Source organism: Canis lupus, chromosome 8 (assembly GCF_048164855.1).
Source record: "Canis lupus baileyi chromosome 8, mCanLup2.hap1, whole genome shotgun sequence".
NCBI lineage: Eukaryota > Metazoa > Chordata > Mammalia > Carnivora > Canidae > Canis > Canis lupus.
In genome coordinates this window covers 28,691,471-28,716,838 of record NC_132845.1, presented here as the reverse complement: position 1 = coordinate 28,716,838, position 25,368 = coordinate 28,691,471, and the positions used below count along the sequence as shown (strand labels likewise).

Below are 25,368 nucleotides of genomic sequence, written 5' to 3'. Positions count from 1 at the left end.
TTCCCATCACCATACATCAGTTTTGCCTGTTCTTGAATTTCATATAAATGGAATCATGCAGTATGTTCTTTTTTGTGGCTGGCTTCTTTTGCTCAACAGAATGGTTTTCAGATTTATGCAAATTGTTGCAAGTATCAGTAGCAGTTCCTTTTTAAATTTCTGAATAGTATTCTGTTGTATGAATTTACCGCAATGTGTTTATCCATTGTTAACGCAGGAGCTGGTTGGGCACATGAGGTCACTTCAGTAAAAGAAAATGTAGCAATTCTTGTTCATTCAAATATGCAATCCACACACGCTTTTGCTAATGATCATACCCAGAGTAAAATCTGATTTTTAATCCTTCAGTTTTCAAAGGGATGAGAAAGAGAACATGAGAAAAATAGGAATCACTTGAAAGTCTGATTCTAAGAAGAAAGCATAAGGAGTAAGAGGATGTATTAGGTGAAATATCTTCAACAGGAGCCCAATTTGCTCCTGGTCCTGGCTCTAGTCAAGGATTGTGAAAAGGCTGAATTAAAGGCAAGTCTAACCTTCCCTCACTGTTATCTTCCTCTTATCTCTCCTAGCTCTTTGACCACTGGTTAAAAATTCTTTTTCTTTGTAAACAATATAAAGGCTTTTAGTAATTCAAGCAGACCTTGCTTGCTTGGTTGGGCATTCTTCTGGAATATGACTCTAGTTCCAATCAGAGTGGTAGTGAAGGCAATAGCACGTGTTAAAAAAAATTGGGGGAGGGGTCCGTTTCCTTGGACCATGTGAAAGACACATCAAAAAAGCCGGAAGCTTGGGGGAAATGATGCAAGCTATTATGATCTCTCACCATCAAGCACTTGCTGTGTCTACAGGGAAAGAATAATCTAGCAGGTCCTATACAAGTTTCTTTGGATTGTGATTCCTCCCTCAAGATGTTTCAAAACTATTTAGAGAAAATACAGACAAATCTAGTTTGATCTAGTTAGTTAAGAAACAAATGAGATCAATCTAGTTGGATCTAATTAGTCCAGTGTCCACAGGAAACGTCAATCCAGCTGTGTATGGAGCAAGCAATATTTAAGAAAAGAATAACTGGACATCACACAGAGAACACAGAAAATCATTATTGAAAATTATGTAGGTAAGTAAGAGTTCCTAGTTAGAGATTAATTTTTTAAAAAAGATTGTATTTATTTATCCACAAGAGACACACAGAGAGAGAGAGGCAGAGACACAGGCAGAGAGAGAAGCAGGCTCCACACAGGGATCCCGAAGTAGGACCTGATCCCGGGACTCCGGGATCACGCCCTGAATCAAAGGCAAAGGCTCAACAGCTGAGCCACCCAGGTGTCTCTAGAGATTAATTTCTGAGCTAGTGACTACAAGTTCAAATTTAACAGTTTTGTAATTAAAAAATTTTTTAATGTCACTTGAGTATTATCTCTTTCTTCTCAATTGAAAATAGAGTTACTAGTATTTAGAATTTTTTAAAGATTTTATTTATTTATTCATGAGAGACACACAGAGAGAGAGGCAGAGAGAGAAGCAGACTCCTCACAGGGAGCCTGATGTGGAACTCCGGGATCACGCCCTGAGCTGAAGGCAGACGCTCAACTGCTGAGCCACCCAGGCGTTCCTAATATTTAGAATTAATTGAACTTCCAGTCCTCATTTGGTAGGATTTCCCAAATAGAGCTAATCATCTTTCTGAAGTTACTATTTCCAAGCAGTAGCTCCCAAACAGAGCTACATTTGTAGTTACCTAGAAAACATGAAAGATCTCAGTGATCTTTTGAATGGAGGCATGAAGAGTGAAAATCATTCAAATAGTACAGTCTGGGCCAGAAGTACTACAAGAGTACTACACTGGGCACATCCTTATCATTGGTAGCGTCCACAGCAGAAATTAATCCAATTTAAAAAGCTAAAATCTTCATAATAAGACTTTTACATCAGGGGACAATTAAAGATGCCATAAATCACAACCAAAGTGCTGATATTACTAAAATAAAGTCCAGTCTCTAATTAACATAAATGCAAAATTTATCTATAACTATACATTTTGGAATTTCTGATATTGCTAGATCAACTTTTATTAAAGAATTTAATTTTTCTACTTACAATGTGGCTAAAAGGCAAGAACAAATATTTGTCTTATATGAGATATTTGAAGATTCTGTAGAATTGCAATCACATTTAATGTTGTTAGGAATAAAGTATTCTTTTCTTTTTAAAGATTTACTTTATTTGAGAGAGACAGAGAGAGTGCACGAGTGCAGGGGGAGGGGCAGAAGGAGAGGGAGAGGGTCTCAAGCAGACTCCGAGCTGAGACTGGAGTCCCACTCAGGGCCCCATTTCATGACCCCGAGATCATGATCTGAGCCAAGACCAAAAGTCGGATGCTCAACCTACTGAGCCGCTCAGGCACCCTGGGAATAACGTATTATTTGATGTCATTTTGTAACTTTCCTGAATATTTACGAGCCAGAGGCATTTCTACAAGAATATGTCAGGTATTGCTCAGGTTGCCTTGTTTTACTCCTCTTATAAAACACTGCCTATGTTTTTTAATCAAAGTTTTATGGGCCTCTGTTTTAGTATAAAAATATAGTTGTTGAGGTTTTGTTTTTTTTTTTCATCCTCAATTCTCAGGATATACTAAATTAAACCCAGATATTCACATTGAGATACAACCAAGAATTCCTTTATCTTAACCATGGCTTCTTGGTCAGAGGTAGGACTCCATCCCACACCTGCCCAAGAAAGCTGTAGTCCATAACTGTCTAGCTCTCTTGGAATGAAACGCATAGTCTGGAATTTCCAGGAAGAATGCACATGCGAGGATTGGCTAATGGGCTCCCAGGTGGGCAAGCAAGGCTGTCCATTGTCACAAGCTCCCCAGTCCCCACCAGGATCAGCTGCCCTACCTCATCTTCCTCATGTGTGAGTCATTGCTGTGCTTTTAAAGATAAAAACCAAGAGTAGGAGCACTTATCTTCCATAGAAACACAAAATGGACATGCTTTTCCATTATGCTTGACTCTGTAACGAAAGCTCTAGGAAGTGAGTGCAGCATGAACTCATTCCTTCCGCCACAGCAGACAGATGGATAGAGACATTCCAGTTTGTTTCCAGTCTTTTGTCTTCAGAGCATTTTTGGCATTTCCTTCAGGAAACTGGAGGTTGTGACCTAAGATTTCCTTAGTGAACACACTTCTGTTTCCCACAGTTAACCTTACCCAGAAATGACATCGACTCTGTTAGGTGAGGTTTATCTTCATGTCCCAACTGTGTCCTGTGCATATTCAGTGACAGTTGGAAGCACAAATTCTGAATGTAATAATAGGACTAAAGAGCCAAACACACCAAAATCCTTCAAATTAATCCCCAACAAAGATGACAGTTATGTTCAAACAAAAATGAACTATTATGGCAATTCTGTGATGCTTACAAAGTGCCCTTGCTCTCACTGTGGAGTTGGAGAAAGTAATAGCTAGGATGTTAAAACTTTCAAATCCTGGTAATTGAAAGTTTTCAGATATGAGGTGTATACTGCTCCACCTACATTCGTTCTACAACTTGCTACTTCATTGAGACTGTACAGTCCCATGCTGTTCCAAGGATAGTCTGGGAGAAGCCAAGACAGTGTCCTGGAAAAAAATTAGGTGATTTGATATATTATCTGCTGTATGTATATCTCCATTTCCCCAGCATGTTGGTGGAAAGCCAAGAATGTAAGCTTTTGTTGATGGGTTTGCAATGACCATTGAGTTTCATAATTTAAATTAGATTCACAACCAGGTCATTGTATATTATTTCTTTAAAAACTCATGTTTTAGGAGGAGAATAATCGCATATAATTTAGTTTGGCTTGAATGCAATTTAAAACTCCGCTAATTATACTTACTTGTCAATGTGGTATTTAGAGGTTGGTGGTTTTCATCTCATTTTTTACTACTCTTCAGTGTAAACTTATTGAAGTTTCTCTTCCTGAAAAAGATAGAGTGGTTTTTAACAAACCACATTTTTTTTCACACCCTACTTTATCAAGGTAAAATCCTTTAAAAGAGTAACAGAAATTTGCCCATAACTTTGGTTCTAAAGAGCCACATAGTCAAATAGGATCTTAATTATTTTTATAAAATGTTCTTCACAAAGTAATCTTTAAAAAAATCAGTTTATTAATGTTTAAAAGTTGATAAAGCTATGTGCAAAATGATCCACAAAAGTCAGAAACCTATTAAATACTATTTTTTTAAAAAGACATTTCTTGGTTTAATTGCACTGAAAACCATACTAAAGAGACAGCAATATATTTTTATTTTTTTGCAACATTTATACACATCTTTAATGAACTATTTAATGAACAGCTGTATTGAAAAACTTCTGGTATTCCCTATCAGTTAAAGTAATGCTTTAATGGCACAAGAGGGTTGTATTTTCTTAGGAAATACACGTTCAACGGTGTTAACGCAGGTTAGAAAAATCCAATAAAATGCTCAAACAAATACATTCAAAAATCACAGAAAGTACTTTTAACACAACAAAATACAACCATCCTGTTCGTTGAACTAAGTCACACAACACTCTGAAATAAACATCAACAAAAGTGCCAAAGACAGATGTTGTATTCATTAGACAGATCCATTAAGAAATCTCTCTTGGTTTACAGTCACCACCACTCCCCGTCAGTTTTCACCTCGTTTTGCTAGTTTGTTCCTCCTGGGACACTAAGGACCCTGCCGGATACCATACTGTAGATAAACTGGACTTCTTTAGGCAGATTTCAGCCACCATGGATAATGATGCTGCTATCACACATTTCATTGTCATGTTGTGAAAGGGAAAAAAAAAAAAAAAAAAAAAAGAAATCAAAGTGACTTTAATGAAATTCCCCAAAACTGATCTGGAAACTTTGGCCTCAGCAAATAAAACGGCTTTACATCTCCAAACCATCTCCATCCCTCACAGTCTACGTCCTGGACACAGGCTACCTGCTACAGACCCCCCAGAAGTGGACTATACCACCTACCCCCAGCTCCCCCAGCTCTGATGAAGGCCAGGTAGTTCAGATGGAAAGTAAGAGAATTTTGAGGAGGGGTCTGAAGGGCGGGCAAGGGAGGGTGGGATACGCAGAGCATACCCAGGGCAGCAGAAGTGCACACAATCACTTGGGCTGGAAACTAAGGTGAAGGAAAACATCTCCTCAAAGCTCCCGACAGATGCTTTCACACCGGGACCAGGGCCACACCGGGAACCCTTCAGGAGCTTGACGATGCTAGACCTTTGGCTCAGTGCAAAATCAAAGCTCCGGGGCGGGGGTAGGAAACAGCTTCCAGGCCAGGGCCGGGTCTCCACCCTTCCCAGTGCATTGTTCACAGGAACTAAGCCACCAACACCCCGGCACCCCCGGGCCTGCCCGCCCTCCCTCTGGCTCCCAGCGGCTCCTCCCCAGCAGCAGTGGAGACAGAGATTTTTTTTTTCCATTTTTCCCCCCAAACCCTGGGTGGTGGTGGGTGACCACGCAAGAACTCTCCCCCATGGGTCGGCGGCTTTCAGTTCTAGGAAGAAGAGTTGACATTTCCAGAGGACATAACGGTCTCCGGGTTGTCCCCATCGTCCTTCTGCGGGTGGGAGGAGTTGTCCGACTTACTGCGGCTGAACTCCACGCCGGCGATGATGGGCCGCTTGAACTTGCCCGCGGGGTCCCCGCCCGGGCACTTGCAGCAGGACAGGATCCGGATGAAGGCCCGGCGCATCTCCTTGTTGGTGAGGGTGTAGATGATGGGGTTGGTGCCCGAGTTGAGCACGGCCAGCACCAGGAAGTACTCGGCTCTGAAGAGGATGTCGCACGTCTTCACCTTGCAGCCCACGTCCAGCAGCAGCAGGATGAAGAGCGGCGCCCAGCAGGCGATGAAGACGCTCAGGACGATAATGACGGTCTTGAGCAGGGCCAGCGACTTCTCGGAGCTGCGGCTGGCCTTGGAGATGTTCTTGCGGAAGGTCAGGCGGCGGCTCCGCGTCCTGACCAGGGAGTAGATCCTGCAGTACAGGATGACGATGGCGAGCAGGAGCAGCGTGAAGACGGTGGTGCAGAAGAGGATATAGTGCTTGTGGTAGAGCGGCAGCACGGTGGAGCAGCTGGCCAGCGCGCCGATGCAGTTCCAGCCCATGATGGGCAGGCCGCCCAGGACCAGGGAGATGACCCAGCAGGCGCTGATGAGCAGGAAGGAGCGGAAGCTGTTGCTCCCGTTGTGGAGTTTCATCTTCAGCATCGTGATGTAGCGCTCGATGGCGATGGCCAGGAGGCTGAACACGGAGGCCGACAAGGCCACGAACATGCTCCCCTCCCGCAGGAACCACTGAGCGGGGGTGAGCTTGTAGGTGGTGGCGCCAGACAAGAGCAGGTTGGCCGTGTAGGCCACCCCCGCCAACAGGTCAGACAGGGCCAGGTTGCCGATGAAATAGTACATAGGTCGGTGGAACTTCTTGGTTTTCCAAATGGTCAGCAAGACGAAGATGTTCTCTAGGATGATAAAGCAGCAGATGAGGATGAACACCACCGAGCTCATTTTAATGCCATTCTCCTTGTCCGCGCTGGTGTTCAGCTTGCCCGTGTAGTTATAGTGCCGGACGATGATATCGTAGTTGACGTAGTCGGAGACGGGACTGCGCAGGGCCTTGACCAGCGGGACGCTGGTGGACCCCATGGCGCGCAGCCGCGCCTCCCGGAGCCCGGGGTGGCGCTTCTCCAGAAGGGCGCTAGAGGGCGAGGCCGAGCGAGCCTTCACTTGCCGCGGGGGTGCTCCGGCCCGAGGGATCCCGGCTTTTCTGCGTCTCTTTCCCTTGGCTGGAGAGGGCCTCGGAAGCCAACCCCTTTAAACGAGTCACAAAGAGGAGAGAGTCAGGGAAGCGGCCACAGCACACTGGCATCATTTATTCTAGCTAAGGCATTGCTCCAGTTTTGTCGTGGATTTGTTTTAAGGAAACTTGGGGAAGGCGTAAAGAGTGGGATTTAATATATATATATACATATTATATATATAATAAAATGCCTATTTCTTGCAGAAAAAAAAAAAAAAGAGGAGAGGAGGGAGAAGAAACAAAAATGTACCCAAACAGAAAACTCCAACTGGACAAAACGAAAACTCTCCTGTGTCACATCCAAATGGGAGTGGGAAAACTGGAGAAGTGATCCCCATTTATAACACCTCCCCCCCGCCCCCACACACACACCCTCACTTCCCCACCTCCAACCCCCTCCAGGTTTCCAGCGTGGAAGTCTCCTGAAGCATTCGCCGGCTCCCCAGAGGGTTCCCTCCTCCAAAGAGACCCAACCGCTAACATGAGGGTGGAGGCTCACACCACCTCTGCTCTCCCCCACCCCCCTGCTAAAAGAGCTGAGAACCACCTCCTAATTGCCTTGCAAGACATTCGATTTGCACGAAAATCATTTGACAGAGTAAGTCATTCTTTGGGCTCTATTAATAACTCTCTAGGAACAGGTGTGCTCAGGGTCCGAGGGGTGTGGGCAGCCCAGCCCGCCCCGGCCTTGCGGTAAACAGGAAAGCTTACACTTCTGTGAAGCAACTGCCTTTTCTTAATTTCTTCTTCTAGTTTTTTTTTTTTTTTCCTTGTAAGCCAGGGCAAGAAAAGATGAAGATAATTCAGTGAAGATCGTTCATAAGAGCTTGCAATAAATCCCAGGAATGTAATACATTCACTGATTTTCTAAGAAGTGTGTTCAGTTGCTGTGGGTTTGGCCAAACCACACACAGGCACACACACAAAAGAGAGAGAAGTTCTACTACTGACGATGACAATACATGCCACTGCATTTCTAATTCCAAGTGCAAAGCTTCTGTCCAGAAAAAAACAAAACAAAAAAAACAAAAAAACAAAAAAAAACGCACGTTTAATGCATTGCTGAACCGAAGCTGGCGGTTTCGTGCACTGCCCTCCCCCAGCATGCTACCTCCTGTCTCAGAACTAGAAAGTGTGGAGGAACGAAACATGGCACTGGCTGCCAGACGTCTACTTGTAACGTTTCCAGATACCGCCGCCACGGGATGGAAGTGGAGTAACAGAGGCCGTAGTCCCGGACGGCGGGGGCTGCTCGCGCCCGAAGCCCCGCGTCGCTCGCATCTAATCCCACGCCCCGCTCGCCCCCCGTGCAGATGTAGCCCCTGACCCCCCACCTCCCATATTCTTTGTCTGCGGGACTTTTCCGAGTGTAGGCGCCTGCCCCGCTCCGCGACCAACCGCAGTTGCCACCGTCCCCAACCCCTGCTCCGCTTTACGATCGCACTAAACCCGTTTTCCCAACTTCATCAATCACCAGCGCCCCAGGAGCAATCCGACCCGGTTGGGCTCCTCGGCAGCCCAGGGATGAATGCCTCCGGCGCCCAGAGAGGGATGTTTCAAAAGTTTTTGTTTGGCTTCGTTCCGCTTTCAAAAACATTCGTTTCCAGCAGCGAAGACCTCCTGCGGCGGGGCCCCCCGCGCCCCGGCCCGCGCGGGCTGGGCGCCGTCCCCTACCTGGCTCAGGCGGGGCGCAGCCGCGTGGGGAGAGCTCCGGGTCCCCGCGGCGCGCTCGGCATCTTGCAGCCGCTGCGGACGGGCTGGACGCGCTGCTGCCTCGTCGCCTCGGGGTCCCCTCCCTCCGCAGCCGCACTCCAATGGGCAGCCCGCCCCGCTCGGCCCGCGCCGGCCGCTGCCTGAGCCGCCGAGCGCCCGCGGAGGCTGGTGGCCTCGCGAGGAAGGGGCGGGGAGGGGTTAACACCAACCCCACGCCCTCCGCCGCGGCGGGGGCCCCGATCCCCGCGCCGGACCTACTGTCCAGGAAAGATCTGGGGCAAGGCGCGCGCGCACACACACACACGCACATGCACACACTCCTCCCCCACAGACAGCCGGAAAAAAAAAAAAAAGAAAGAAAGAAAGAAAAAGCAAACCGAGAAGGGACGGAGGCTGGTGCCCCCTGGATTCTGATGCATAAATCACGGCCTCGCCTGCTGCCCGCCGCTCCCCGAGACCGTTGGCCCGAGTCTTCCCGAGAGAGGAGGTGGGGAAGCCTCGGACCCCCACGCCCACCCCCACCCCCAGGTCTCGGGGGCGGGGGCAGCCCGGCGCCCCGCAGCGCCCCTCGGCCGCCCCCTGCACGCGCGAGCCTCGGCGGGGCGGGCGGGGCAACCAGGGCGCGCGACCCGGGGCAGCGGGGGCACGGGGGTCCTTGCCGCCTCCCCACCCCCATCCCTCGGCTGCCGCGACACTTGCGGTCCGAGCGCCAGAGGGTGGCTTTCCCGGGCTCACGGCCGACCGGCCCGCGTCTGGGGAGCCCCCCGGGGGGTGGGGGTGGGGGTGGGGTCCCCTCATTCCGCTGCGCGCAGAGCCCGGCCGGGGTCCCAGACTCGGGCCGCGCGGGGACGTCCGCGGAGGTGGGCCCGAGACTCGGCGCGTGGGCAGCCCCAGGGACTTCCGAAGGGAAGGACGAGCCGCGGGGCCCGGCCAGCCTCGCGGGGGCCCGCGCCCTTCGCTCCTTTCCGCGCGGGGCCGCAGCCCCCGGTGCTCCCCGCACGCCCACCCGGTCTTGCGCGGAGAAGCCCCTCGAGGAGGTGAGACTGGGGCGGCGGGGGCGGCCCTGGACCCCGGCGCGGGGCTCTCCTGGCCGGGCCTGCAGCCGCGCAGAAGCCGCCCACCCGCCCCCGGCCCCGGGCTGCCCATCCTGGCAGATGTGAACGCAAAACTTCTCCGTGTGCAGTTTCAATTGACAGACACACCCTGTACCTGAATGACTCAGAAGGAGTCTAAATGAATAAACAGACCCCTGGCTTCTGGGATCTTATGAGCTTGCAAAAGAAGAAATCAAGTGACAGTTAACATCAAGTTCACAGCTGCCTGAAAGTCTTCAGCAACGGAATTGCACCGGGCACACGGCCACGAGTTCAACAGCAGTACCTGCCTACCACCCAGAAACTAAGATAACGGTCCTCTAGATTAGAATAAGCTCTGCTTGGGTCGGGGAGTTACTTTATTTAAAAGAAGGGACGTGGGATCCCTGGGTGGCGCAGCGGTTTGGCGCCTGCCTTTGGCCCGGGGCGTGATCCTGGAGACCCGGGATCGAGTCCCACGTCGGGCTCCTGGTGCATGGAGCCTGCTTCTCCCTCTGCCTATGTCTCTGCTTCTCTCTCTCTCTCTGTGTGACTATCATAAATAAATAAATAAATAAATTAAAAGAAGGGACGTGTTGAGTCTGCCCTGCGCAACATAAGGTGGGGAACTTGGCAAAATCCATCCCGTCCACTCATTGATGAGTTCTTTAAGGGAAAGGAATTGCAGGACACCCAAACTCTACATATCATGATAGATTATCTAATTTAAGCAGGCGTTGTTGGTCATTTTATTGATGAGAAAATGTCACTCAGCTTAAATCGCTGGATATCCCAGCTAGTACGCGGTGCTGGGTTCCCCAACTTAGTGCCATGTCTCCCAGATGTCATGTCTCCCAGTTCAAATACCTTCAGTCAATAAACAAGGAACCGAAAAGCGTATGCTCCCCAAAGGGGAGCAAAGCCTAGCTTTAAAATTTTTTAATTATCCTAATCTCTTGACTCTGCATATGTATAAAATATATACAAAGATATGCTAATGAATGTCCTTTTAAAACCGCTTATTTCCTGACTATGCAAGTCTACAAAACATATTCAAAAGTTTTGCTAATAAATGTCTTTTTTTCACCATGAAGCATTTTTTTTTGCTGAAATGTTTTGTTAAATTTCTTTTTATTAGATTATTAAATATTACATTATTTATTAAAATAAACCTATTTCTATTTTTACCACCTTTTAAATTATTAAGACTTTCTTTTTAAAGACTGTATTTTCTTTCAGATTTTTTCTTTTTTTTAAGATTTATTTATTTGAGAGAGAGGAGCATGCACATGAGGGTGGGGAGAGGGAGGGGGAGAGAATCTTGAGCAGACTACTCCACACTGAGCAGGGAGTCCGAAGTGGGGCTTGATTGCACAACCCTGAGATCACCACCTGAGCCAAAACCAAGAGTCAGATGCTCAACCAGTCACACCACCCAAGTGCCCCAAGACGTTTTATTAAGAGCAGTTTTTAGGTTCACAGCAAAACTGAGTGGAAAGTACAGACATTTCCCATATCCCCCATGGCCCACCCATGCATGGCCTCTCCCACTGTCACTATCCCCACCAGAGTGGTACATGTATTACCGTAGATGGGCTTACACTGACACATCATGACCATCCACAGTCCATAGTCTACATTATGGTTCACTCTTGGTATTATTCATTCTATGGGTTTGGACAAAGGGATAATGACATGTATCCATGAATACAGTATCATATGGAATATTTTTACTGCCCTAAAAACCCCTCTGTGTTCTACCTATTTATGCCTCCCTTCCCCATGAATGTCTTTTTTAAAACCACTGATTTTCTGACTATATATTTCCTGACAAAGTGTATACAAAAGTATAATACTGAATATATCTTAAAACTTCACATTATCTACCTATCACGTCTAATGTAAGGTTGTGTATTTGGGTAGCAGATTCTAAGTATTACACATATTAATTCATTTAATTCTTCCAATGACCCTACAAATTAGGAATTATTATTACCCCAATTTTACAAACAAGGAAACTGAGTCCCAGGCATATTATATTAAGTAAGTTGGTTAACGTGGGCTGTGACCATAGATGGGCTCTATCCTCTTAACCACTAGCCCAAACCACCACGATAAACCTCAAACATGTCAAAGAATTATGCAGGGGAAATCAGTCTTTTTCTTGTGTATAAGCAGTATACATGGTGAGGACAACACTCATTCAGTGTTAATCCAGTGTCTTAAAGAGCTCAAATACTTTGCAGATGATTACTTAGAAATATTCATCCTTATACACACGGATAAGATGTAAAATGTGGATGACCACTCCCAAGAAACTGGAAAGTAGGCAAAACTATTTGCAGCAATGGCTTCCCTGCCAATTCCAAGTCGCTGGTTCCCACACATATCTCTTCCCATTACTCTCAGGAGAGGCCCTAAGAATTGCATCCTCAAGCTATCTCCTGGCTCTCAGCCCAGCTCCCTTTCCGCCGCTGCCTGGAAGGCCAGCCCAGGGCTTTACCTTACTTCTCCTGGCAATGAGGTTACCATCTGATGCCCGGTTACACTGAGGTTGCTCCATTCTGCATTTCTTTTATTTATTTATTTGTTTGCTTATTATTTGTTTCCATTTCGTATTTCTTATTTCAAAGCCACTTTACTCTTCTTTATGCATTAGCTTTGCTATCTCTCCTTAAGGGTTGCCAGTGAGAATACCATGTAATATTTGGGACTTCTACTAAAAACAATTATTTGTCCTCAATTGGCAATTCAGATTTAACTGAGAGAGCTGTATTTTTATTTGCTGAGTCTGGCAACTGTCCTCTCCTTCCTAAATGCTCCAGGTACTTTCCAATTCTCCCCACAATCCCTTGTGAAGATCCAACCCTCCCCTTCCAACATTTATTCCTAGGAGAATAGCTACCCTCCTGCTTAGTGCAGAAAACACTATCACCACTTCCCTTCCTCTCCTGTAAGTTCATAACAACTTCACTCACCCTTATTTCCTCTCCGTTGTTTTACTCCTTCCCAAGGCAAACTCTTGCCCATACCACTGTGCTACCACCTGCCCCCTGCCTCCTGCCCCAAACTTTCTAAGATGTGACTCAAGTACTCCTTCTCTCTCTTGTACTCTCAATTCTTGGCCTCTGATGACTCTCTATTTTCAACTTACATTAATATTTATGTGTTGCCTCTACCAAAAACTCACTGTCTTCCCGTCATACTAATTAGGTCCTGATAGAAATTTCTCTTCTCTTGTTTGTCACCACTCAAAACTCAAAAACTGTCATACTGTGGAACATGACAGTCTTAGATTCAGACTTCCTACTGCCTGTTCCCACCTGGGTCACTTTGGGCAAGTTCTTTCAATTCATTGAGCCTCAGTTTCCTAATCTCTTTCTCTTACTCCACAGTGTTCCAGAATCATACAATAACATATCTTGATTTTTCCAAGTTCTCTCCTGGACATACATTGGGCCCCTTATAGTCTGAGAAATTATCCAAAATTATTTTTCTGATAACTTCATCTTCTCTGTTTTCTCCATTCTCTCTTTCTGGGACTCCTACTATTCAGATTATGGGCCATCCAGAAAGCGTATTTTTGTATATAATTTCCTCATATTTATTTTCCATTTCCTATATCTTAATCCTTTTTCTGATTTCTGGGAGATTCCTCAACTTTATCTTTCAGCTCTTCAGTTAATATTTCCCTTTGTGTTATCAGACTTCTGAGTCTAAATGTTTTCTTCTTTTTTTTTTCCCTGAATACTTCATTTTTACAGAACCCTGTTTCTGTTTCAGGGATCCCATATCTATACTTACCTCCAAGAATATTAGAATGGCATTGCTGTTGTCAAGATTTCCTCCTTTATTTATTTATTTATTTATTTATCGTCTCCTTTTCCTGTTTGCTTTCGTCTTGGTTCTTTGTGTCAGCAGCTTTTTCAATCATCAGATGATCTCTGGCTATCCATTCTTATTTCAGACAGAAGCACTGAAAACTAATTAAAACTCTTGGGGGGGGGCTTGTCAGTGGAAGGGTGCTAGGTAATCAGGCTGTGTTCTTTTATTGGAGGATCCCAAATATCAATATTTATAGATCTCTATTCCTGGACTGGTCAATTTCAACAGCAAGGAATTCTAAAATCTCCTGTCCACCTTCTACTATTTTCCCAAGTGAAAAAGGGAAGGCAGGGGCAAGAAGGAGAAAGAATCTTATCATTGAGTGTTTCAATTTGAACTGAATCACGATGATAGGGACCTCCATACACATGCTCTCAGCCCCGCCATGTGTTCCTGTGTCCAAACACCCTCTGAGATAGCCGGCTTAGAAAATAAATCTCCAGTCTTCCACTGCAATGGTCCTTGTCCTGTTGTACAGGTTGGACATGGAGGGCTGTAGATTGGCTGCTAATCTTTAATAAAATATCATTTTATTCAAAAACCAGAAAGGAAAAAGAGTGGAAAGTAAGATCCCAGAAACAATGCATATGCCAGGCTTAGAGAGAGATGGGATGGTGGTGGTGTGTGAAGCGTCTTCTGTCTACCAGAGTCCATGCTTCACCTTCAGTTTCCTTCTTTGAAGATTACCATTTACCTTCATCTCAGGAGGACCTGGAGCCTCCATCTCCTGATCCTATTTGAGGATCTTTAGTGGGAAATTCACTTGCTTCTAGATCCCCCTGCTTCTAGCTCAGGTTTCAATTTTCTATGGTTTGACAAGCCATTTACCCACATTAATTTGTTTTCCAAAATTTCATTGCTTTTGTCAGAGGCAAACTAACCTTGAAGCTAAATGTAGCTTAAACTTTAGAATTCATTTCCAGGGTCCTGGAAGGAGTCCTAGCAATATTTCAACATTATTATATAAATATTAAAAGTAAGGAATTTTAACCATGATTGGCCAAGTTTGCTGTCTTTTTCCATTAGGAAATCTCCACTATTTCATTTCCCCGTATGTAGAGGTGGTTTGGGGTCTAAGGGGAAGCTGAACTTGGGCTACATTTAGGTTCAGTTTAGAAGAATATGTGAGTGAGATTCCAGTTACTTCTGTATTATTACCAGCCACCCTAGGGTGGAAATGACTTTCAAGACTATTTCTACTGCACTCCATGGCTACTCATGCTGTCATGATAAAAACATGCAGGACCAGTATCATGTGATTCTGAGCCAGAAGCTAATCTGGGCAAAGTTATTCCAGGGGTGTGACATGTATAAATTGTAACTAGAGAATTTGATGCTCATTGACATCTAGTTAAAACAGAAGTTCTCCACACTCCAGAATATACTTGATGACTCCGTATATGTAATTATTAAACATGTCATACATCTTTACCATTTTTGATGGAATTCACATGGAAAAGATTGATCAGAATTTGTGTATTTGCTGGTATTTGTAGGGTATAACTATTACAACTTGGTAATAAATTTAGGATAATTTCAATAAAGTCTGGGAGAAAAGACAGACTTTTCATTTGGACATACATATAAAGGATATTTTGTCATCTATAAATTATTAAATAAGGATCGAGAGCAAATCCATTCTAAAAATCATTGAAATATGAAACAAAAACAATAAAATAAGCAATTAAATCAATAGGAATTATTCTGATGCTGGGAAACAAGTTGTATCAAAAGACCTTTCAGATCATACCAAGAATACAATAGGACAGGCACAATACATACAATAGGACAAGTACCAATATCCCCATTCTGTTATTAAAAGAAAGATACATGTTTTGCATAGAAGCAATGAATATGTTCTTTGAGTGTTAATAATCCATATAATGAAGAGGAATGAATCATAAGCAAGTAGAAAAAAAGATAAATTTCCTGCTGATTTGACACACAAAAAAACTGACACAGAGGGATCCCTGGGTGGCGCAGCGGTTTGGCGCCTGCCTTTGGCCCAGGGCGCGATCCTGGAGACCCGGGATCGAATCCCACGTCGGGCTCCCGGTGCATGGAGCCTGCTTCTCCCTCTGCCTGTGTCTCTGCCTCTCTCTCTCTCTCTCACTGTGTGCCTATCATAAATAAATAAAAATTTAAAAAAATATATTTGAAAAAAAAAACTGACACAGAGAAAGGCTCTATCAAGATCAAAATATGTCAAGATGCTTGGGTGGCTCAGTGGTTGGGCGTCTGCCTTTGGCTCAAGCCCTGATCCCAGAATTCTGGGATTGAGTCCCGTATCAGGCTTCCTGTGGGGAGCCTGCTTCTCCCTCTGCCTGTGTCTCTGCCTCTCTCTCTCTCTCTCTCTCTCTCTGTGTCTCTCATGAATAAATAGATAAAATCTTTAAAAAAAAAATCAAAGTATGTCACTATGATGTAAAGACACCAATAGCAATATGGCGAATGATAATCTCAATTCAAGTGTATTTATAATTGGATCATAAGAAAACCCAAAATGTTTTGCAATTCCACAGCTTATATATGAAAAAAAAGGCATAGCAATTTTTTCAAAATTTGGCAACAGTCCTGAAATCTCACGTCACCAATAATGAATTTGAGTTTTTTGTTTTGTTTTTAGAGAGAGAGAGCAAAGGCAGGGAAGGGTAGAGGGAGGAGAGAGAATCTTAAGCAGTTTCCACACTCAGTGAGGAGTCTGGAGCTCTGAGATCTTGACCTGAGCCAAAATCAAGAGTCTGATGCTTAACTAACTGAGCCACCAGGTACCCCACCAATGAATTTAAAAGCTGAAAGAATGAAGTTTAAAGTTGAAGGAACGTTTTCTAAACCAATAATAAAACATTTTTTTTATTAAATGTACTTGAAGGAAGATTAAATCACACAAATAGTATTTAACATTTTATACCATGAAGTAGAGATCAAAGGGTATATAGCCAAAGATGTAAGAATTAAAAAAAAAAAATTATAAAATGTTTAAGGCAGTTATTTAAAATACTGTTAGTTTTATAATTCCATGATATTTGTTAGCTTTTGAGAATTAGTACTTTGTTGTGATACCTTTCTTGTTCTAAATTCATTTTCATACCTAATTTGTGCTTTTTTCCTAAATGAGGGCCCTCTGTCGTCAATTGTATACGCTCCTACCTGGCTCTCCTTTCTTCTTCCATTCTCTTTGTCCTTATAAAGATGATTTATTGCTTTTAGTGGGATTGGGAGGGGAAGAAAATATTTGCCAATCTCCATATTTTGACAGAAATTTTCTTTTTTTCTAAAGATTTTATTTATTTATTCATAAGACACAGAGAGAGAGGCAGAGACATACCTAGGCAGAGGGAGAAGCAGGCTCCCTGCAGGAAGCCCGATGCAGGACTTGATCCTAGAACCCCGGGATCACGACCTGAGTGAACCAAAGGCTCAACAACTGAACCACCTAGCCATCCTTTGACAGTTTTCACTCATGATTTTTTTTAATAGTAATTTTTATTTAAATCAACTATGTACACAGTCTTTAAAAGAAATATTTCTATAAAAGTTATTAAGTAAAAAAGTAATTTCTCCTCTAATTTTTGCTCCCCAATGTCAACTATTTTTATCTTTCACTTTTCCTTTGCATATTTGCCTCCATGTTTTCTAATAATGCACTTATGTTGACTTTTAGATTATTTTCAACTGTAAGTATTTTTTTTAAGGTTTTATTTATTTATTCATGAGAGACACAGGGAGAGGCAGAGACACAGGCAGAGGGAGAAGTAGGCTTCATGCAGGGAGCCCGATGTGAGACTGGATCCCCAGACCCTGGGATCACTCCCTGGGCCAAAGGCAGATACTAACCACTGAGCCACCCAGGTGCCCCTAGAAATTAGGATTTAGCTCTCTTACATACTGTGCACTCCCAGTTTCCTATCCCCCAAGTAGAGATTACATTTAATTTTTTATATTGTTGTAACTATGCAGATTTTACTCACAGCCTAGCCATTTGTATACATATTTACTTTCATGTAAATCTTTTGGTTTTCCCTAGACTTAAACATTGTCTTTTTCTTTGTTTGTTCAGTTTCCTATGTACTTATTGCTAATCCATTCCCACACTCTCAGGGCATTCAAACACATGAACAAATGTATCACTTTCGTGAAGACATCACTCCAGAATCCTCTGTCCTCCTCTCTAGTCCTAATCATTGAGTGGTTGTCATCCTAGGGGTTGGGGGTTCCCTTCATTTCTCTCCTGTTCAAGAGCCTCAATTCTTGGATCTTCTTCATTCTCTATGCCTGCATATTGATGGAGTTTCCAGAAGTTTCTTGGTTAAGGGTATATGGAAAATAAATTCCTTGATAAGTTGAATATATACAAATGTCTTTATGCTGTCTTAACTCTTTAGTCATAGCTTGGCTGAGTATAGAAATCTAGGTTGAACGTTATCTTCCTCGCATTGGTTTTAAGGCATTGCTCCACGTCTCCAGCATCCATTGCTGCTAAGGATTTATAACATCATTCTCATTCCCTGTCCTTTATGTATAAGCTATTTTTATTGCTTTCTGTGTGTGTCACATTCCATGTGCTCTTCTTCCAATATAACAATTTACACTCCTCTATCAAGGGTGGGGTTTATGTTGCCTCCAGTTGAACATGGTAGACCTTTGTAAGCAGATTGGAGTACAGATAATGCTAAGAAACTTCCAAGGCTAGGTCAATAAAGGTGATATGACTTCCTCTGACACTTGTTCCTTATGGCTTTTAGTACTCATACCATAATGTAGACACTATATGGTATGATGAGGGAAATAGAGAGAAGTACCCACGGTGCCATTCGTCCTTTGTGAAGACTTTAAACACTCACATAGAACCACTATGGAAGTGCTATGTGCATGAATGAGCCTTGTTAGCTGGTGGACGTCACTGTACCTGGCTGAGTCATTTCATTGGTGGACCCCTAAAGGTCAGTATCTTTCGGTTATTTCTTCTGGGAGTACTCATACATTCAGAGAAAAAGGTTTCCACTCTTCTTCCCAGAAGACACAAACCTGGTTGCAGCACCTGGAAGAAGAGTAAGAGAATGAAGCTGGGTTATCTCACCATTCAGTGGATGGATTTCCACTAACCATTCATGTTTTTACCGTGGTGTCGCACCATTAAAGTCATTCTGTGCACCCTCTTTACCCCCAGTTGTCTTCCCTAGTGGGGGAGTTTCAGGCCCTTGGGCTGCTCTGGGCTGGGGAAGGTCATGATGAGGCAGCATGAGGAGGTCAGGATGAGTCCAACTGTTTCAGAAGTAGACCTTCTGTTTTCATCTTCACTCTCAACTCTGCTTTCAGAGATACCTAAAATCCCCAATTTCTGGGCCTTTCTGGGGTTCTGTAGAGCAACTCAGCTTACTTCTGGGCTTTCCCCATTGTTGTATTAGTTTTCAGTTTTCTTGGTTGTAGTAGGAAAATTAGCACTCATCCCTCTGCTTGTCAGTTGCCAAAATTTAGTTGTTCTTATCTCTTGTATTTTCTTTCTTTTTGTTTGTTTATGCCCCAAGCCAAGCAAAACAAAACAAAACCAACGCCTTTACTATTATGTCAGTGGAGCGTAGGAGTGGAGAGAAGTGAAAGTATTCAATTTACCAGTTCTGAACAGAGATCATTTACATTTCTCTTAAACTCATGCAATGTGGCTTCTGAAACTGTTCTCCTGACCTGCCCTTTCTAAGGACACAAATGACTCCTTAACCAACAGAGCCAAAAACTTCTCATGAACCCTCATTTAGAGGAACTTAGTGTTTCATCTGACATTGTTGACTACTCCTTTTGCTGAGACTCTTTAATCTGTTCTTCTGTAACAGTGTTCTCTTGCATTCTCTTCTGACTCAGATTCCCCCTTCCCAGTGCTCTTAACTGGCTTCTCTTTGTCTATATTATCTTAAATATTCCTACCCCAAGAATATGAAATAATTATGTAATCTGCATTATGTGCCAGGTATGGTACTAGATAAGCATTTTATAATACAATGAATTCATCCCCTCAACATTCAATACTGGAGATACTGTTAAATAATCCATTATACGGATACAGAAACTGAGGCACAGAAAGCTTAAGTAAGTTGATCAAAGTCCCCAGCTTTTTCTGACTGTGCATATTGCCTCTTCAAATACTACATCCTCAGTCTTCCTTCTTATCCATTTACACTGTCTTGGATTTTTTTTTTTAAGATTTTATCTATTTATTCATAAGAGACACATAGGGAGAGGCAGAGACCCAGGCAGAGGGAGAAGCAGGCTCCATGCAGAGAGCCTGACGTGGGACTGGATCCCGGGACTCTAGGATCAGGCCCTGAGTCAAGGGCAGATGCTCAACCACTGAGCCATCCAGGCGTCCCTACACTGTCTTGGCTTTTGACATTTACTTCTAGGGCTTTATCTTTCACAAACATACAGAAACTCTGAACCATACACCTCTATTCCCACCTTTCTCCTAAGCTTCAAACTCAATATCAAAATATTTATTGGAAACCTCCATTTGTGTGTCTCACAAGCCAGCCCCTCAAGATCAAAATATCCAAGGCCCAATCAGGTCATTCTGATCATTCCTTCCCAGGTCAATTCAGCTTACTCCCTTCTGTATGTATCTATGGCATCAGCTTTTACCTCATCAGACAAATTAGAACATTCCAGACTCCATTCTAACTGCCTCCTCTTTCTCATCCATGTGAAAGTTGCTCCCAAAATTGTTGTCCTCTGAAGGAGCTTCTGCATTCATTTCCTTATTACCTTTGCACGACTTTATGAAGTCCTTGCCCCTTCCCCCCATTTATTTATTTATTTATTTATTTATTTATTTATTTATTTTAAAATATTTTATTCACTTATTTGACAGAGAGAGAGAGACTGAGCAGAAACAGGTGGAGCAATAAGTAGAGGGAGGGGAGAAGCAGGCTTCCCGCTAAGCCAAGAGCCTGATGTGGGACTTGATCCCAGGACCCTGGGATAATGACCTGAGCTGAAGGCAGATGCTAAACTGACTAAACCACTCAGGTGATCCTCCTCCCCCCATTTATAGCAACTTCCTCAGAGGTCTCAGCTCTGAGGATCCACACCATAGTCAGAGTTGCTTTTCTAAATGATCTGTTCATTCTACTTACTTAAGGTTGACAATCTTCAGGAGACGGAAGGGGTTTCTTACATTACAAACGTATAATGAGACTTCTTAAATAAACATCTCTTGGATATATTTATAGATCAATAAACATGTACCAGGAGAAATTAAAAGCTGTATAATGTTCCAAACCATTGATGATTAAGTACCAATCAGAAACTAAGATGGAAACAATTCTGAGATTGTAGCAACAAAAATGGATACACATTTATTAATTCAATTTTGCTTAAAAAAAAAAAGTCTATTAAGTTTTTTTTTCATTGAAAAATTCCAGAGGTGGGACGCCTGGTGGCTCAGCGGTTGAGTGCCTGCCTTCAGCTCAGGGCGTGATCCTAGGGTCCCAGGATCAAGTCCCACATCAGGCTCTCTGCATGAAGCCTGCTTCTCCCTCTGTCTGTGTCTGCCTCTCTCTGTGTGTCTCTCATGAATAAATAAATAAAATAAAATCTTTAAAATAAAAAAAGACAAATTCCAGAAGCACCATTTGTTGCTTTTGTCTATTATTTGTTCTCCTGTAGCCAGTCACTTTAATCTCTCCTCATTCCATTGTTTCAACTACACTGAAGGATGCTACCTCTGCCTTTTTGGGGGTATCCTGGGACACTCTAAGTTTTTGTGTGTCTACTTTAAGTCAAGCCTTCTTAATGCCTCTTATTTTGAGAAAAATCTGTCTAGCTAGTTTTGCATGAAGATGTAAATTTTGTTGACATAAATTGCAAATATTATAGTCCTGCATATTTGTTAATATCAACACTATAAAATCACCTTAATCCTTAGCACCTGGAAACGCTGAATGAGATCCGTGAGACATTTAAATTGGAAAGTATTTAAAAAGTGAGTTCAGTAATTTAAAATCCCTAGCTTATAAGAATTAGGGTAACCAAGTATTGTTCAGGAGATGGCTTTTGGGGAATGAAGGGAGCAATTCAAAACCAACTCTCTAACTCCTAACCCTAACCCTAATTCAAACTCCAAACCTAACCCTAACCCTAAAATAAAAATGACAAAACCACCTCTCATATATATGACGTAAACATGTTCTTCAAGTGCTTAAGGGATCCTAATGTTTACTCAGAGCCCTTAAATCTTATGTAGACTCAATGGGATTAGTAGACTTTGTCTTCACAGGTTATTTTGTCCTTGGCCCATTCTAATTCTTATTCTCTCTGTTTATAATTTTTTTCTTTTCTTTTTTTTTTTTTTTTTGCTGTGGCAGGAGGGGAACTGGTAATTGAAAAGAGAGGCAAAAGGATAAACAGATAAAGTGCCTTGTATGTGGTTCACAATTCAGCCAAGGATTTTCAGCCACTGAAGTTTTGTCTCTAAATTTGAACTGCTGCAATCTGAGGAATTTTAGAAGGTTATCTGGTAATTACTCTCCTGGCATCTTGTTTATTCGACATAAAAGGGTCTACTTTAAGTAATAGAAAGGAAAATAATAGAAGCTTGCTAATTAAAAATACTCATAAATAATTGTGTGACAATCCCTCAACTCTGGGCCTTTGCACTTGCAATTTTGTCTGTCTGGAATATTCTTATGATCCTCAAATAACTCCCACCCTCACTTTATTTGGGTTTTAGATCGAATGGCATGTCCTCTGAGAGATCAGCCCTGACCCCTATCTAAAAATTCACACATTCTCTCTGCACTCCATCTCCTTGGACCTACTTCATTTGTCTTTATAGCACTTCAATTGTCACGCAACACATGATTTGTTTGTAATTTGTTTGTCTTCTCCTACCAGAGTGCAAACTATAGAAGTGAATTGCTTTGGGTAGCCCAGAAAGGTCCCCATGGCAGTAGCCCTTTAAATATTTGTTAAGTGAAAAAAAAAATTGTTAAGTGAAGGAATTTAAAATAGCAAAAAAAAAAAAAAAAAAGATATTTCTCTTTCCTTAAACACCAAATGGCTTTTTTTTTTAATTTAGAAAGTGAATATCCTCTGATTGAAAGAAAAAAATTCTCATGAAAAAGCCAATAAAAGCATCAAAACCTCTGAAGCTCTAAAGTAAAATCTGGAGCTTTCATAAATGTGTTTATGGACATTCTCAAATTACACCTAACGTGGATATTGTATCATCCTTAGAAGAGAGAGAATCTGCAAAATTACTGCTAAATTATTAAATTCAATCAATTCAATGAAAGAAATCAGTGAAACTAGTTGTGTGCCATTGCATAGAGAAAACAACCGATTGCTTGGTTATAGCTGTTACCATCCACTTGATTTCTGGTAAGACTATTGAATCTATATGAAAAACCCAGTTGCTCAAAGTTGGCTTTCTTCCTGACCCTTTCCATTTCTACTCAGAGCTTATCTGTCTATAAGGAAGATTTATTTATATGTTAATCTAATACACAAATATCCAATACTGCATATATGCTAATTCTAGGGGTATAAAATCTCTGGCCTCTACGTACTCAACCTAGTAAGGCTGACAAATGAACAAATATACACCATTCAGTACAGTACATTATATAATCCACATGTGCTTCTGCATCCCAGCTGAGCTCCTGTTCTTATGTACCCAAGTTCTGAGAGTGTTCCTTCTTGCAGATACTACTAGAGGAATAACTTTGTACCCTAGCCTGAGCTATCTGAAACTTGGCTTCAAAAATCATCAAAATCTCTGTAAGAGGATAAGAGTTGGAAAACTCATACCAAAACTGTAAGCAATTTTCTGGACACTCGATACATAACATAACTCGACACTTGATACACATTTGAATCAGGTGTGTCTTTTATTCTTTAAAAAAGAGGGGAGGAAAGCCCTCAGTTGTGCAAATAAAAAGTAAAAAAATCCAGTCAGGAAAGGTCATTTTTGCGAAACTATGGCATTGGGGAGCAAAACTTCTATTTCCCCCAAGCAAAGACAAACAAAAAATAACCACTTAATATCTCCAGTTGACTACCTCAGATATCTCACACTCCACATAACTACAGTGGAACGCTTGATTTCCCCTTCCAAAACCCCCTGGGCACCACAGCCATCACCACCCCACATTTTCCATTTCTCAGTAAGTAGTATCACTAGTCACCCAGGGGGATCCTTGATTTTTCCCTTTCCTTTAATAGCAGATTCAACCCATCAGCAATCTCTGTTTTCTCATCAAAACCCAACTGAATCTGTCTGCTTCTCCCTTTTTTCCACGTCATGCTTATGTCTGAGTTACTGTCACCTTTCACTGAAGGACCACGGTGGCTCCTTCAACTCCCACTCCTGCTCACCTCTAGGCCGTTCTCGGTTCAGGAAACAGAAGGAGCTTCCCTCACCCCAACCTCTTTAATGTGGTGGTTCCATTTTCTCTTTAATTCACAAAATTTCTTTTTTCAAGTGGTTTTAGGTTCACAGCAAAATTGAGGGGAAGGTACAAGGAATTCCCATATACTCCATACCCCGCCCATGCACAGCCTCTCCCACCATCAGCAGCCCCCACTGGATTGTCACCCAGCATAGTCACCCAGACTCCACAGTTCACATTAAGGTTCACTCTTGGTACTGTACGTTCTATGGTTTTGCCAAATGTATAAGAGTATCTCTCCACCATTACAGTATCATATAAAATAGTTTCCCTGCCCTAAAAATCTGTGCTCTGCTTATTCATCCCTCCCTCCCTACTGACCCCTGACAACCACTAGTTTTTGACTGCTTCTGTAATATCGTCTTTTCCAGAAAGTCATATAGTTGGAATCAGACACTCTGCAGTCTTTTCAGATGGGCTTTTTTCACTCAGTAATATGTATTTTAGGTTCTTTTGTGGCTTTTCTTGGCTCGACAGCTCATTTATTTTTAGTGCTGAATAATATTCCATTGTCTACATGTACCACAGTTTATTTATATATTCACATATTGAAGGACAGCCTGGTTGCTTCCAAGTTTTGGCAATTACGAATAAAGCTGCTATAAACATCCGTGTGCAGATTCTTGTGGGGATACAACAATTCATTTGGATAACTACCAAGGAGCATAATTGCTGGATTACATGGCAAGAATGTGTTTAGTTTAGTAAGAAACTGTCAAACTGTTTTCCATAGTGTCATTTTACATTCCCACCAGCAATGAGTGAGAGTTCCTATCAGTACTTGGCATTGTCAGTGTTTTGGATTTTGGTCATTCTAATAGGTGTACAATGGAATCTCATTGCTGTTTTGTTTTGTTTTAAGATTTTATTTATTTATTCATGAAAGACAGAGAGAGAGGCAGAGACATAGGCAGAGGGAGAAGCAGGTTCCTTGTAGGGAGCCTGATGTGGGACTCCATCCCGGAATCCCGGGATCAGGCCCTGAGCCAAAGGCAGATGTTCAACCGCTGAGCCACCCAGGCATCCCTCATTGCTGTTTTAATTTGTAATTCCCCAGTGATGTATGACGTTGAGTATCTTTTCGCTCACTTATTGCCTTCTATATGTCTTCTTTGGTGAGGTGTCTGTTCAGGTTTGGCCCATTTCTTAATTAAGTTGCTCATTTTATTATTGTTAAGTTTTAAGAGTTCAGGGTGTTCTTAAGTACTAGTCCAGTGAGTGATTGAAACTTCTACCCCAGGGCAGCCTGGGTGGCTCAGTGGTTTAACGCTGCCTTCAGCCCAGGGCGTGATCCTGGAGACCCGGGATCAAGTCCCACATCGGGCTCCCTGCATGGAGCCTGTTTCTCCCTCTGCCTGTGTCTCTGCCTCTCTCTCTCTGTGTGTGTGTCTCTCATGAATAAATAAAATCTTTAA

At 42.9% G+C, this 25,368-nt stretch overlaps 1 protein-coding gene and 1 long non-coding RNA gene across 6 annotated transcripts; one reads left to right on the top strand and one right to left on the bottom strand.

The window, feature by feature from the left end:
- Nucleotides 1-4,134: 4,134 nt before the first annotated feature.
- S1PR1 (sphingosine-1-phosphate receptor 1) lies at nt 4,135-8,950 on the bottom strand. Of its 5 annotated transcripts, none has more exons than XM_072834729.1 (2): nt 8,931-8,950; nt 4,135-6,852 (listed from the first exon to the last, which is right to left on the bottom strand). In XM_072834729.1, exon 2 carries the CDS (start codon nt 6,684-6,686, stop codon nt 5,538-5,540), a length of 1,149 nt encoding a protein of 382 aa, XP_072690830.1. In that variant the 5' UTR covers nt 6,687-6,852; nt 8,931-8,950; the 3' UTR covers nt 4,135-5,537. The 5 variants fall into 5 exon arrangements, with proteins under 5 accessions (XP_072690830.1, XP_072690826.1, XP_072690828.1 ...); XM_072834725.1 differs by lacking the exon at nt 8,931-8,950 and adding an exon at nt 8,515-8,788; XM_072834727.1 differs by lacking the exon at nt 8,931-8,950 and adding an exon at nt 8,315-8,426.
- On the top strand, nt 8,698-10,214 carry LOC140638057 (uncharacterized). The gene is made up of 2 exons (XR_012035184.1): nt 8,698-9,040; nt 9,737-10,214. It is a non-coding gene; the product is annotated as an uncharacterized lncRNA (long non-coding RNA).
- The last annotated feature ends 15,154 nt before the right edge of the window (nt 10,215-25,368 follow it).

Bases quoted from the DNA above. Each gene is read 5' to 3' on its own strand.
- S1PR1 (XM_072834729.1), bottom strand. From the start codon at position 6,686: ATGGGGTCCACCAGCGTCCCGCTGGTCAAGGCCCTGCGCAGTCCCGTC.